Source organism: Diceros bicornis, chromosome 1, assembly GCF_020826845.1.
Source record: "Diceros bicornis minor isolate mBicDic1 chromosome 1, mDicBic1.mat.cur, whole genome shotgun sequence".
Classification (NCBI taxonomy): domain Eukaryota; kingdom Metazoa; phylum Chordata; class Mammalia; order Perissodactyla; family Rhinocerotidae; genus Diceros; species Diceros bicornis.
This window is the reverse complement of record NC_080740.1, coordinates 17,031,046-17,046,584: the sequence shown is the minus strand read 5'-3', so window position 1 is coordinate 17,046,584 and position 15,539 is coordinate 17,031,046. Positions and strand designations below refer to the sequence as shown.

General features: G+C 38.2%; 1 protein-coding gene across 1 annotated transcript in view; it reads right to left on the bottom strand.

Annotated features, from left to right (window-relative positions):
- The window catches only part of ADGRV1 (adhesion G protein-coupled receptor V1), a 521,379-nt gene extending 506,344 nt beyond the window's left edge, over nucleotides 1–15,035 (bottom strand). The window contains exon 1 of the mRNA XM_058528960.1: nucleotides 14,894–15,035. Within this exon, the coding sequence (XP_058384943.1) occupies nucleotides 14,894–14,915 (22 nt within the window). The 5' untranslated portion in view covers nucleotides 14,916–15,035. The remainder of the gene's footprint in view (nucleotides 1–14,893) is intronic.
- Nucleotides 15,036–15,539: the final 504 nt, after the last annotated feature.

Sequence of the window (15,539 nt, the reverse complement as noted above, 5' to 3'; positions counted from 1 at the left end):
AATCATTATCTCATGTGGCCTCCTGACGCCACATTCATCTGGTTTACCTTCTCACTCACTAGGTACCCTTCAGCCTCCTTTGCTGGATCCTTCTCTTCCCTCTGATCTCTGCATGATAGAACATTCCAGTTCCCAAGCCCAGACCTCTTCCCCATCTACACTCGCTTTCACTGTGATCTCATTCTCACTGCTTTAAGCGTAGTTTTTCAAATTTACATCTCCAGCCAAACTTCTCCCCTAAACTCCAGACTCATATATCCAACAGGTTATTTGACATCTCCAGGTGTATATAATTTTTTAATCCAATTTTTATTTTCAGAATATATAACACATTTACATGAATCCAAGCTTAAACCTGTATAATAAGGTATATTTAGATAATTCTCTCTTCCATCCACCTGTTCCTTTCCTCCCCCATTGATAACCATTGTTGTTACCAGCCCTTGATTTATGTTGCCAATGCTTCCTTGGCAAACATAACTATATAGGCAAACAAACTGAAACAAATAAAGCAACCGTATATCAAGTGATCACACAGACAAAATAATTATTTCTAGTGGCTTTAGAACATAGTATTTTGACTGCCTTTATTAGAATAAATTCTAAGGACAAATACAGTTGCTTATCCATCATTCAGTATTCTTATTGTCAGTGTTAATATCAGTATTATTACATTTAAATTAGATTTTTATATTGTAGAATATATATTTTGGAATCATATTTTACATGTTTTAGAATACATAAGTTTGACACTATACATATTACAGCATAGAGCAAATAATAAGTACAGTCATGTGTAGCTTAATGACAGGGATATGTTCTGAGAAATGTGTCGTTAGGCAATTTCATCATTGTGTGAATAGAATGTACTTACACAAACCTACAAACCTAGATGGTATAGCCTACTATGCACCTAGCTATAGGGTACTAATCTCACGGGACCACCATCATATATGTGATCCATCATTGACCAAAATGTCATTATGCAGCACACGACTGTAATTACATAAGAGAAAAGAGAAATGACAATAAAACCAAAGAAATTATGTGAAGACTCTATAAGATTAAACTTAAATTGGAAATATCAGTACCACCTCATAACTTTTTTCTTCGTAATAACACATCATTTCCTGACTCTGTCCATTGAAAACGCTTAAAAGTAATGACAACTCAGTAAAAACAAGCATCACTAGTGCCCGGATTTTTGTCTCTAAACACCATTCCCCACTAAAAGGAACTAGGGCTCCTTAGAGGAATAACTGATGTCTACAGGGGGATGGGGGAACATGCAAAATAAAACCGAACATCTTCCACCAGCAAGGAAGTTATTGAAGATTAATGGGGTCACGTCAATCAGACACAAGAGGAACATGAAAGGGTTCCGATTGGCCAAAGAAAATTTGGCCAAAATTTTTGTGCATCTAAAAGGGTAGTGACTACAGCTGTTTGAAATATATTGAATATATAAATCGCTACATTCATAAGGATACGAAAATAAATAAATAAGTAAATCAATCAGTCAATCTATCTTTCTCATTGGTCACCACTGAAAGTAACTAGGGCATCAACCATTGACTCCGAAATTAACATTTAAAAGGGAAGGATTAAATATTTATCCTATCTATCCTGGGCAAACTCCTTTTCAGGGTAACCAAATAGCCTAAGTTGTTAAGCAAAAAGTTCTTCCTTAAAGAATTCCAGCTACTGTGGCAGGAATGACAGAGTTAGAAAAGCACCTGTTTGCAACTCCTAATAAAATAATTAAGGAAATGATCATTTGTGGATGAAAAAATTAGATAAAAATCAAATCAAAATGGATTAAAGACTTGAATGTAAGACCTGAAACCATAAAACTCCTAGAAGAAAACACAGGGGGTAAGCTCCTAGACATCAGTCTTGGCAATGATTTTTGGATTTGACGCCAAAAGCAAAAGCGACAAAAGCAAAAATAAGCAAGTGGGACTACATCAAACTAAAAAGCTTCTGCACAGCAAAGGAAACCATCAACAAAATGAAATGGCAATCTGCAGTATGAGAGAAAAGATTTACAGATCATGTATCTGATAAGGAGTTAATATCCAAAATACATAAAGAACTCATACAACTTAACACCAAAAAATAAACAGTCTGACTAAAAAATTGGCAGGGAAACTGAATAGATATTTCCCAAAGAAGACATACAAATGGCCAACAGGTACATGAAAAGGCGCTCAACATCATTAATCATCAGGGAGATGCAAATCAAAGTCACAATGAGATATCACCTCATACCTGTTAGAATGGCTGTCATCAAAAAGACAAGAGATAACAAGTGTTGATGAGGATGTGCAGAAAAGCAGTTGTACACTGTTGGTGGGAATGTAAACTGGTACAGCCACTATAGGAAACATTACGGAGGTTTCTCAAAAAATTAAAAATAAAACTACCATGTGATCCTGCAATCCCACTTCTGGGTATACATCTGAAGGAAATGGAATCACTATTTCAAAGAGATATCTGCACCCCTATATTCACAGCAGCACTATTTACAATAGCCAAACATGGAAAAAACCTAAGTGCCTATCAACGGATGAATGGATAAAGAAAATGTGGTATGTATATATACAATGGAATACTATTCAGCCATAAAAAGAAGAAAATCCTGCCATTTTTAACAACATGAATGGACTCTGAGGGCCTTATGCTAAGTGGAAGAAGTCACACAGGGAAAGACAAATACTATAATGATCTCACTTACACATGGAATCTTAAAAAGCTAAACTCATAGAAAGAGAAAACAGATTGGTGGTTGCCAGAGGCGGGGGGGGCGGGGAGCGATTGGGGAGTCGGGGTGGGGGAAATGGGTGAAGGTGGTCAAAAGGCATAAACTCCCAGTTATAAGACAAGTAACTCCTGGGGATGTAATGTACAGCATGGTGACTGCAGTTAAGAATACTGTACTGTATATTTGCAAGTTGCTAAGAGAGTAAATCTTAAAAGTCCTCATCACAAGAAAAAATATTTGTAACTATGTGAGGTGCTGGATGTTACCAAACTTGTGTAATCACTTTACAATATATATATATATCAAATCATTATACAATGTTATATGTCAATTATATCTCAATAAAATTGAGAGCGGGGTTGATAGGAAACTTGTGAATGAAGGGATTAGGCTGTCATCACCCAAACCCACTGCTGGCTCCTACTGTCACTAAAGTGAGAGAATCAGACATGACGTGATACAAGACAGTATATAGCACCACCTATGTAGCATCTTTGCCCAAAGTACAGAACCTGACTCCAATAAAAGCGTTAGAGCTAATTCCTACTTTACTAGGAAAAAGATAGGGGATAAAGGAATCTATTAAGTATTCCAGAAGGGAAGAAACAATCAAATCCAGAACATGGACATTCTATGGGACAAACTGCCAAGTTTCTTCAATAAATCAATGGTAAGAGAGAAAAAGCAGATTCAAGGAGACTTTAAGAGACTATCAGATGGAATATCTAGAAATTATTTATAGTCTAATTAGAAGAATCCAACTCTAAGAAGACGTTTTTGAGATAATCAAGGAAATTTGAATACGGACTCCTCCCATAGCATGGGATCCCCTTGCACTGACAGGCTGTCTTCTTAGACAAGATCCCTTTAAAATTACTTCAGGCTAATATCCCTATTGTGGGTTTCACTGCTGGCCCTTGGGGCTCACTTCCCTTTGCCCTGCTGTGGGAGGTGACGCAGTTCAGCCCAGAACATCCCTCTATCCTGCTGTCACAGGCCACCTTAGCTCTCTCAGAAATTATTCAGGAACTTTCTTGCTGTGGTCCTCAACTATGAATCAAACTCTGCAAGTTCTGTTGAAGCCCTCCTCACCGCCCTTAAGATGAGGCACAGACACACACGAGATGGAGAAGACTCATAGCACATCCACAGTTCTCCCAATATAAATTCTCCTCAGAAAATCCTCCCTCAGACTTTACTCTTTTGAATTTTTTATATACTTGATATGAAGAAATTCATGTAATTAGTTTTCTGTTATCTTCTTTAAAATTCTGAGTCTCAATAACTTCTCACAACTCACTTTTGACATCTGATATATATATTTTTTGGTGCCTCAGTTGAAAATTCCAATTTAAAAAACGCATGAATATACTGTCATCAGGAGGTCAAAGTGGCTTTTTCCCCTTTTAAGTAACCCAGAAGCCCACCCTCTGCCAAAGTGTGACACCTCAACAAAGTAGTCCATGATAGCCACTTTTCTTGTTATTATTTTTATTAATAGCAACAGCAGTGTGGTGGTTTTAAAATAAGGCCCCACCATTTTTTGGCACTTCTCCACTCAGAAGTGGGATATATGTCCCTTCTTCTTAAATCTAAGCTTTATGATCACTTGACCACAGGATTCAGTGCAAGTGAATACTGTACTAAATTCTAGGCCCAGAACTTAGAAAACAGGCAGCTTCCACTTTCCTTCTCTTACAATACTAGCTCAATGCTTGTTCATGGAACCTAATCACCATGCTGTGAGGAAGTTTAAGTCCCCCCACAGCATGGTCCACATGGAGAGGAACCGACAGCCAGCATCACCTTGCCAGCCCCTGTGAATGAGACATTTTGGAAGAGGATCCCCCAGCCCAAGTAAGCTGCGCCAGTAGACACTGGGTGGAGCAGAGACAAGCTGTGCCCACCAAGTGCCACCCAAGTTGCAGATTCATGAGCAACATAAGTGGTTATTTGAAGCCATTACGTTTTAGAGTGGTTGGTTATAGCTGAAGCATATATAATTTGGGGCTCCTCTTCAAGTAAGAGAGGACAAAATTTAATATAAAATTGTTAGGGGCTATTAATCTCTTTGCATTCTCTGGCTTTCAACCTTTCTATATCCTTATGTTTAAGGTGTGTCTCTTGTAAACAGCATGTAATTGATTTCTATATTTTTTGGTTTTTACTGAAGAGTTCAATTTATATTCACTTACTATAATTAGTCTTACATTTGGATTTGTTCTGCCATCTTATTTTGTGTTTTTTGCCCTGCTCTTTTTGAGTTTTATTTTTTCTTCTCTTGCTTCTCTTTGCTGTACTTGTGAATTTATCTGTTTATTTGTTCTTTGAGAGATATCATTTTTATCCTGTAAACTCTTAAAAGTTTAAAGTTAATATCTTCACTCTACTGTTGAACAAAAGGATCTTAGAACACTTAAATCCAATCATCTGTCACACAAACCCCACTAACATGCTAATTTTGTTCATGATATAAGCTATATCTTGTTTTACTTAACTCTCAATATTTAACACTAGAAAAATAGAATTTAATAGTTAATATTTTCTTCATTTATCCAAACGTTTACTCTCTACTTTAGTCAACCTTTTATCTTAGACCTTTCCGGGATCATTTCCTTCTTCACGAAGTTCATGAGATAACAGGCAAATAATACTGCAATGTTACTGGTGTTTGTTACTAAGAGACAAAACCGACTTCAAGGCAAAAATCATTACTACAGATAAAGACAGTCATTATATAACAACAAAAATGTCAATTTACCAGGCGATAATATAAGCAAAACATAGCTTCAAAATATAGAAAGCAAAAATTGCTAGAACTCCAAAGAGAAATGAGAAATGAAGGATATTAATTCTCTCTCTCTCTCTGTAGTCAATATAACAAGTACACAAAAATTAGGAAGGATGTGGAGGATGAGAACTACAGTTAATAAGCTTGATGTGATGAGCATATGGAATATATCCCCAACAATCAGAATACAATGTTTTTTTGAGCACACAGGAAAGGTTTATAAAAATTGAAAACAAATTCCAAAAACTGGATAAGACCTTGTGTTCTGAATACAATGAAATTCATTTATAAATTAACAATACCAAAAACCAAAAAATAAAGCAGCATCACTTGGAAATTTTAAAAAACAAGCCCTAGAAAGACTCAATGTCAAAGCAGCAATTGTTACAGAAATAGCAACCTGAGTGATGTAAAACCCAATTTGAGGGTTCAGGGAAGACTTCCTGGAGGAAGCACTTATATTAGAAAATAAAAAGGCTAAAGATTAATGGGCCGAGGACCCAAAATACGCCTACGAAAGTAAAAAATAAAAAACACCGTTAGGGGCTGAAGCTTGGGCTCTAGTAGCTTCAAGGTAAATTTAAACTCTCTTCAGGAATCTAGAGGAGTCAAAAGGAGCTGGGGAAGAAGGAATCCTTTAGGCACCCAATCATCAATAATTTGGATTTCATGTGTGACAATCATAGCTAACAGCAACTAACTTTACTAAGTGCTAGGTGCTGCTCTAATTGCTTTACATGTGTTAACTCATCTGATCCTCATAGCAACCATCTGAAATATAAGATAACTACTGTAATTACGCTCATTTTCAAATGAGGAATCTGAGATATGGAGAGATTAAATATATTTCTTAAGATAACATCTTGGAAATGCAAACCAGGATACAAACCCAAGCTCTCAAGGCCCAGATCCCATGCTCTGAACTAAATACTAGATTAATATTCTCTATTCACAAAGGAATCTTGCTAATAGTCATAGAGGGATGATAATTTTAAGTCACTATATCTATACAGCCTATCATAAAAAATCCATTAAGTGAAAAGTGCACATCTTTATTCTCTTCTCTCTATAATCAAACAGCCTCTTATTGGCAGCATGGCCTACTCACCAGCATAGTCTAGTGAACAGAAGAGCCCTATACCTAATGCTAAATGATGTAATAAGAATGCTCACATTATGTACAATTTCCCACCCACAGTGATTTGCCATTTGCAAGGTAATGAGTTGTCAGTGTAGATTTTATTTGTGACTGACATGATACTTTAATAAGAGCAGAAGCAATGAAAGAAGGCAAGCACGCAGCCCTAATTCCATCCATGGCTACATTCATCTCCTGTGTTCAAAGAAGTGAGCCTGGGGAGGAAGGGAAAAGCTGTTGGCTACCTAGAGGAGCAGGGTTAGGATTTCTAAACATACGGTGCCATGAAATCACTGGGATTTTAAAATATCATTAAAAATCACTATAAAATCTGAACAAATTTTGAAGTCAGTAGCTATAATGAAATGTGAAAGAAGAAATTACCAGCTCAGTGTGTTTTTCAAGTCCACAGTAGAGTGCTTCAGTACACAATGAATGAGTGAATGACCAACCCCCAATACAATATCACTCAAGAATATTAGTGAGAAATAGAAGAAGGATGAAGTAAAACCCCCTGCAACCTAAAACAGCTTCTGGAAATTCTATTAGTCATATTATTCCAAGGTCTCACGTAGTAGGTAGAGTACTGACTTAAAAAAGCTAGGGCATTCTAGTCACCTAAAAACAAGAACAATTTTCAAAGTTCGCTGACTTTCTCTAAGAAAGTTACTTAAATATTATGTAAAAGTGCCACACAATGGTCAAATTGTTTTACACTGGTATTCAAACATTATCTCCAAGTATTTATAATTTTGGTAACAAATGTTCAAAAGAAGTGAAGTCCTGGCTGAGGTTTGGAAATATTTTTATTAGAGTGAGGTTTCCCATATAATGCTACCCGATGAAACAGATTTATTTACATTAGGAGACTTGAGATAAGAAATAAATTCATTTTAAAATTAATAGAAACATTTTTGTGAGACACCAAAATAACAAAATATTATGTTATGATCATTTTTGTGATTATTAATGAGTGGATGACTTTTGGACATTAAATTGAAACATGGCTTTGTTGTGTGTTTTTTTTTTGGTGTTTTTTTTTTTTTTTTTTTTTTTTGTGAGGAGATCAGCCCTGAGCTAACATCCGCCAATCCTCCTCTTTTTTTGCTGAGGAAGACGGCCCTGGGCTAACATCTGTGCCTATCTTCCTCCACTTTATATGGGACGCCGCCACAGCATGGCTTACCAAGCAGTGCGTCGGTGCGCGCCCGGGATCCGAACCAGCGAACCCCGGGCCGCCGCAGCGGAGCGCGCGCACTTAACCGCTTGCGCCACCGGGCCGGCCCTGGCTTTGTTGTTTTTAATTAATTTTGTTGACTTTAATGAATCTTCATTTCATCTATAAAGTAATAACACTTAACAACTTACAACCCAGTGGTTATTAAGATTATATGAATTAATTTATGCAAACATATGTTGCAAACCATAAGACACTAAGCAAATATATTTTTTAGGTTTCTTCGAAAGAGCTTAAAATATTTTGCCTCCACTAAAATTAGACAAATTTGCTCAAATGTCAATTTATTGTATAAAGGACATCAGACCCTTTGAGGAATATAGTTAAAGTTTCAGATAAACAAATAAATGTGCGCGCACACACACACACACAACAGAATTAGGGCTATCTGACAAACTATATATTAGTGAATTGGAGTTGTCTTTTACTTACAGCCAAATTCTCAATCAAGTGATCTATTGAATTTTTTCTCATTAACAAAATAACATTTTAAAGCTTTCATAATTTGTCTTAAAAAATAAATTTTTTTCATTTTTGGCAATTCAGCCAATATCATTTAGATGAGTCCCTACCAAAAAGACAGAAGTCATCAGAGAACTGAATTCAGTGTGCATCAGATAATATCAAACTACATTTCTGATTTCAGCATATCCTAGATAGGTCAATCATTTTGCTGGCTGCTACCATACTTCTCTTCTTAGGAAAATTTACAGCTAGGGATGCGGATGAAGTCGTTGGCTGCAAATTGTTCCTTTATTTTGTTTTCTCACAATCTGGTCATCTTAAATATCTTAGTTAATTGGCAGAGATCTATGAAAGGAAAGTTCTAAGTGATAAACCTTCAAGCCATATCTGATGCATTTGCCCCATAATGGAACCTTGAGCTTAACAGAATATATAAAAGAAAAGGGACAAATTTCTTCTAAATGTATCCTGGCTATTTTATCCACCCTCCCTATTGATCCAGTAATTCCAGTCCTAGATATATAACCAAGAGAACTGAAAACATATGCTCACACAAAAAGTGGTACACAAATGTCCATAATACAACAGTCAAAAAGTAGAAACAATCCAAATGTCCATCAATTGACGAATGGATAAGTAAAAGGTAGTATATTCATACAACGGAATATTATTCAGCCATAAAAAAAGAATGAAGTAGTGATACATGCTACAACATGATGAACCTTGAAAACACTATGGTAAGTGAAAGAAAGCAGACACAAAAGGCCATGTATTCTATGACTCTATTTATATGAAATGTCCAGAAAAGGCACATTTGTAGAGACAGAAAGTAGATTGTTTGCCAGGGACTCAGGGGTGGGGAAAGGATAAAGAGTGAAAGCTAATGGTACAGGATTTCTTTTCGATGTGATGAAAATGTTCTGAAATAGACAGTGGTGACAGTCCCAAACCCACCCTGTACTTCCAGCCATCTCTTTCTCCTCTTTCAACCGTTCCAGTCCAGCTGATCTAACACGTATCTGGGACAAGACACCTGGATCCTTCTTCCCTCTGCACCTCTGATCCAAGCTACTCCCCAGGCTCTTCTCTGAACCTCCCCCACCCCTCTCCTCCACCATTCTTTAAGGCCAGATCAAGTCCCACTTTTTCCAGAACACTTTCCATCTTTAGCTGACTAGTGTGCTAGAGGACAGGTCAGCCTTCTTTGTTTCATTCCTGTTCATCAACACTGTTGAATTTAAATGAATAATATACAAATGACTCTAATTGTAGCTGCAGATAGGGCTTCCTCTTTATATCATGGATTGGAAATAGAGAAGATAATGCAATTCTTTCATATATGTTCTCAAAATTATATATACTGATCACTTGCAAAGCTTGTGTCTAAAACACTTCTCTATTATGCCTTCTTTCAGTTAAACATTATTTAAAAAATGAAAAATGTATCATTTTACTTCCAAACAATTACATAAGTTCAACTTTGCAAAAACAGTGTTGCATTAAAAGATGAGCTAAATTGAATTACTGCCCCACGACGGGGATTAAAGGATATCACTCCAATTATCATAACAAAAAGATTATCATAACATACAGTGCTTCTTTCAAAGGAATATGACTATATACATGAAGTACATTAATATTACCTATCAGAGTTCATGACTAAAGAAGTTAACAAAATCTTATTTTCAATTAGCACACAAATACAAACCTTTGAATTATTTCCACAATATGCCTCAGTGCACTTATTCATTTGTTATAACACTTTTAAAAAAACTATTTTCTCTTTTACACATATTCCCCACAGAATTCTTTCTTGCAGAGAGAGGAAAGTCAATATAAATAATTAAGAATTGCTGCTTCTTTGTTAATTTTGAGTCATCTCAATTATATATATACCCTCTGTTTATTGTGCATACTGCACTCTACTAAGAGTGCCACACAATGCCTTTCTGAAGGTGCATTTTATCTGACGCTATTCTATATCTTTCAGCCTGTGCCATAGTTCAATAAAGACTACTTAATAATTACAATCATCCCCTTATTAGCTTGGCATTTCATTTTCTTTGCCCTATGGCACCCTACAGTAAAGGCAAGGAAAACTCGCTGCTGATTAGTTATTTAAGACCAGCAGCAAGAACTCCGCTGGAGGGAAGGCTACTTGGAGAGGATTACACAAGAGCTAGCGCTCAACAGCCTCAGACAGAGAGCAGCAAATTATAAACCCAAGTACTTCATTGCATGTAACCAAATTGGCTAGTTGAAATGCTAATTGCCTTTCAGCAAAACTAAAGACAGACAGGGGACCTTGTGCTTCAGAGAATGAAATGCATTTTTACTCCACTTCTGCACTATAGTCTTGCTGAGAATCATGTGAAATCTATTCATAAAGGTAGCTCTTTCCCTAACCTTTAAATGTGGGAAATTTATTTAGCCCCGACCAGCACCTCTAACGGCTGATGTGCCAAGAGGCGAACAGATGGTTGGATTTAAGCCCTGTTAAGCCCCTAATAAAGTAAACCATGAAAGAATTCTATTCTCAAATATACAGCACAAATAAGGAAAATGTGCCCAGAATAAAAAGAATTTTGAATAACAAATGAATTCGTGGAATTAAAATAATCAAATAATATAATCTTTAAACCATGAATATTTTTAGTGTAATTACATTCAAATGCATATGGAAAGAGCTATCATTGTCTCTCTGAAAGAGACCCCCAACCTCCCTTTATACCTAATAATTTTCTATTAGTTCAAAACTCATTTATGGACAATTATTCCAACAGCCAGTTTTCCCTCTTTATATGAAAGAGGGTTCATTCTGGGTTTTCAGAATCCTGAATAAATGAATGAGCAATACCCTAGCAGCATCCTGCCCTCATTTTGAGGTATAGCCAAACTTACGCCTGACTGCACCAGAAAGGGCCCCATGACCACCTGCCCAGCAGCTGGGGGAGGGACTTGGTGTGGCACATTTTAAAGTGTATAGTGTGTCACAGTGGAATCAGAAAACACAGCCTTTGTATTACCACAGCCTCCCGCGTCCCAGCTCCACCCTTCTCCTCCTCTGCCACACCTCTATCAGGGCAACAGAGCTGGGTGCTATGGCTTCCTGTGTGGCCTGACATCCTGGCATCTTGGGGGACCCTCCCTACACACAAAGATGCTTCTTGTCCCCCCAGAGTCCTGCCTTGTGAAGGGAGAAAAACAGGCATGCATGAGTAGTGAAATCAACTTTCTATACTACCTCATTCTGCATGAGATACAAGGAGTCCGGTTTATTAGTAGTATGTTGATCTTCATTTCTCAACAAGTATCTTTCTTTACACAAAGTTTGAGCTAACTGAGAGTGACAGAATACTAAGACTAAACAGAGCTTTAAACTGTAAATGGTGTCAATAAATAATTCAGCTGTCAACCTGATTCGGCAGGAGTTAAGGGAAGAAGGACATCTCTCTGGTTGGATGTTCACCAAAACCTTTGGACAGTGGAGTTCCTGGTGATTTTCCTTTTTTTCTGTACTGTTCGAAATTCCTACATGACTTTGTATTATCTTTACAATCAGAAAAAAAGTTATTTCCAAGTCAGAGAGAGAGAGAGAGAAATGTACACTCAACTGTGTATAATATTTAGTGGTGTGATTTTTCTCACAAAATCAGGGAAATGCCTGTCCAAGTCTCTCCATGGTAACACACTACGTTTTATAATCAAATTAAACAATCATCATCTAAGGAGCTCAATATGCTTTGTAAGCATCTGTAAACTGTCTAGTTGCCCTCTATACGAAACAAAAGTGGTGACGGCCCAGTGTTTCCACTGTGCAGATTTTGGACCCAGTGCATGAAATAATGACTTGTCACAGGTGTAGATCACAAGGACATTTGTTTCCACTTTCCTAAACCCTAGAGACACTAGAGAAATATATAACACAGTCATTGTTCTCAAAGATTTTGTATCCTAACTGGTGCAACCTTGAAGTTTTCAATAACAGTAGGACAGCACTATATACAAGGGCAAGAGGCAGCATTGGTTGACTGGCAATAAATCAAACATTTAATGACCAAGTTAACCTGATAACATGTTTCCCACTTATTACTTTACAGGAATGTACAGGTGACTAAAGTCATAAATGGGAAAATAGAATATGTGACTCTAAGTGAGACTCTTAACTTTTCTAGGTTTCCATTTCCCCAAATATAAAATAAAGGAGTTGGCTCCAAGTCTCCTCCCAGGGCTTAAGGATTTCAATGCTGTGTTCACAGCCTATGAATTTCTAATGATAAAGAATCATACACCTAACCTAAAGCAAAAAGTATTTTCTTTGTGGGTCCCCTCAGAGCATAGATCTTTCTGCCTCAGTTTCTTCATCTGCAAATCAAGTAATAGTATTTGATGATTAAATTTAAAGTTACTCTATTTAAAGGGCCTCACAGAATTCCTGGTATTTAGTGGACATTGAATCAATGGGGCATACTATTATCAGTCATCGTGGAAATATGAACAGAAGGGTTTAGTCACAGCTAATTCTGCTATGAACACTGTTTTTTTTTGGGTGTAGCCTGGGCAAGGGCACCTCCAAGTACAACGATATCTGAACTACTTTTGCTTAACACCAGCCTCTGCCTTCCCATATTATTTCTCATCATTATTTTTATTACCATAAAAGCATTTGTGTCCCAAATATATCTCATTATCATTTTCTGACAATGAATATAATTGGCATTCAATATTTGATAAATATATATACAGCATAAAACTATAATTGTTATTAAAATATAATAAATGTTGACTGATACATCATTTCTATACCTGATGATATCAAGACTCAGTGTTTTTATATAATTTACCTTCACTCCATTATGAACTTACATTTTGGTCTAAGATTATTTCTTAACTGGTGTTTATAGGTGGTTTCAGCTTTTAATTATTACATTAAGTATAGTGTAGATGCTCAGAGCACTCAGGAAAAATCTCTGATCCAGCCCTTACTAACAGGGGAACTTTGGACAAGGAGCTTAAACTTTCCATGCCACAGTGTCATTATCTGTAAAATGGAATAATGCTGTTTAATTTGCGGTGGTGTTGTGAGTGTTAAGTAAAATAATCTATATAAAGTGCTTCTTGGAATTCATTACATAGCAGGCATTCAATACGGGATAACTGCTACAGTCCTTCATCATGGAAATAAAAACGGAGACAGGATTCAGTCATACTTTTTTTAGTGGACACATTTTGGTTACTTCTTTTAAATAGTTGTAACCTTCAGATATATCATTTCTAGCTGAAATAAGTCTTCTCAATCACCTACTCCAATCCCTTTACTTCATAAATGAAGAAACTAAGGCCTAAAAGGATGAGTGAATATCCAATGTCACTATGAGTTAATGGCAGAGCCAGGATGTTATACATAATGCCATATATTTAACATATTTTAACACAGTTCAGAGTGTATTTGGCACTCCCCTGTAGCCTAGGAAATAACCCAAAAACAAACTGCTGGTGTTCATTTGTACCCTGACTAGAACATCTTTTTTCTTTTCTTTAATGCCTTTTCTGGGTTTTCTGTTTTTTGTTTTTTTCCGGATCTATCTAGCTCTTTTGATAAATGATACACAAAGGGGTGGAAAAGCACTTTAGTAATTTAAGGTAATAACTTAAGCAAGAATTTTTAAATGATGCTGTATTAGTTAAGATACATAATTTTTAGCTTTATCCTAATTGTCAGTAATTATGCACCCTTAAGATTTGATATCAGTGATTTCTGAGAGCGTGCACCTTATATATAAACACATTATACACATTTTTAAAGGTTGTGGATTTCGCGAAACGTGAAAAGTTGATTTAAAACAAAAGTGACAGAATAAGTTAATACTGCACCTTAAAATCAGTTTTTTCCATTGCCATAATTTCTCAGTTTTAAGAAAAAAATCAATTTTAAAATAGTTTAAGACATTAAAAATGTGTAAGCTGTTTTAAAAAATACATTATTCTACAGCTCCAAACTAATTCCAAACTCTCCGAAAATATTTCACTGAAAACTCTTCGACGCAGCGGTTATTTTGCAACATAAGACTCAAGTTTACCTCAACCTTCCCATTATTAATTATTACCTATGGCGCGCCGTTCTTCATCGCTGATTTTCCAAGCACACTTTTTAAAATTAAAGCTAGTGTTGGGGTTTCAAACAGGCAGAAAGAGAAGAAAGGAAACTTCCCTCTGCTCTTTCACCTCTCACCGTCTTTGAGACCAGGCAGCTCTGGAAAGGCCGGGCGGCAGGCAGGCACCGCTCACCGCACCGGCGCAGCCGCGGGCAGAGGACGCGGGCCGCCCTGCCCCGTTAGCCACAGCCGGCGGCGCCGGGTGCGCGCCCTGCCTCCCGCGCCCTCGCCTCCCACCTCCGGCAACAGGTGCCGCAGCAGCGACCCCGCGCCGCCGCGGATGCCGCCGCGTTCCCCCGGGGCACCGGGATGCTCGCAGCACCATCCCCCAGCCACAGCCTACCTGAACCCGGGGACACCGACATCCGCGTGCGCCTGCGGTGCGCCCCACCGGTCCCCCCTCCGCACGTCCTCGCTCGGCCCTTCGCTCGCGTCTCCCCGCTCAGCCTGGGCTGCCGATTCTTTCTCCCGCTATCGGGTCACGAAGGTGCCTCCATCCTCCTCCCCCTCCTCCTCCCCCCTTCCACCTCCCCCTCTATCCTCCGTCTGCTCCAATAGGACCCGCGGCTCCCCGGGCTGCGCTCACCTGACTAGCGGAGCGGGGGTGACCGCCCAAGGCAGCAAACCCCCATCTGCGCAGCGGGCAGCCAGGTCCGCGCTCCGGCGTCGGGAACTCCCTGCCTCGGCCATCCCTAATGGACTCTTCCAGCAGCGAGGCGCCGAAGCTGACCTGCCTGCGCGCAGGAACGCGCGAGTCCCGCCTCTGCCCGCGCATCCCAGGCCAAGTGCGCGCTCTGCGCTTTCTGGTCGGCCCCTTTACTCAACTTTCTAGTTTGTCTCCCTAGGCACAAGGATTTCTCCCACCTAGACACCGGGGCACTCTGTCCTGGATACTCCACTGAAAGCAATTCCCAGTTTTCTTTCCGGGGAGAAAACCCATTTACTGAGTCTTGTTATGTTTCTAAGTACATTTTTCTTTTTTGTGAGGG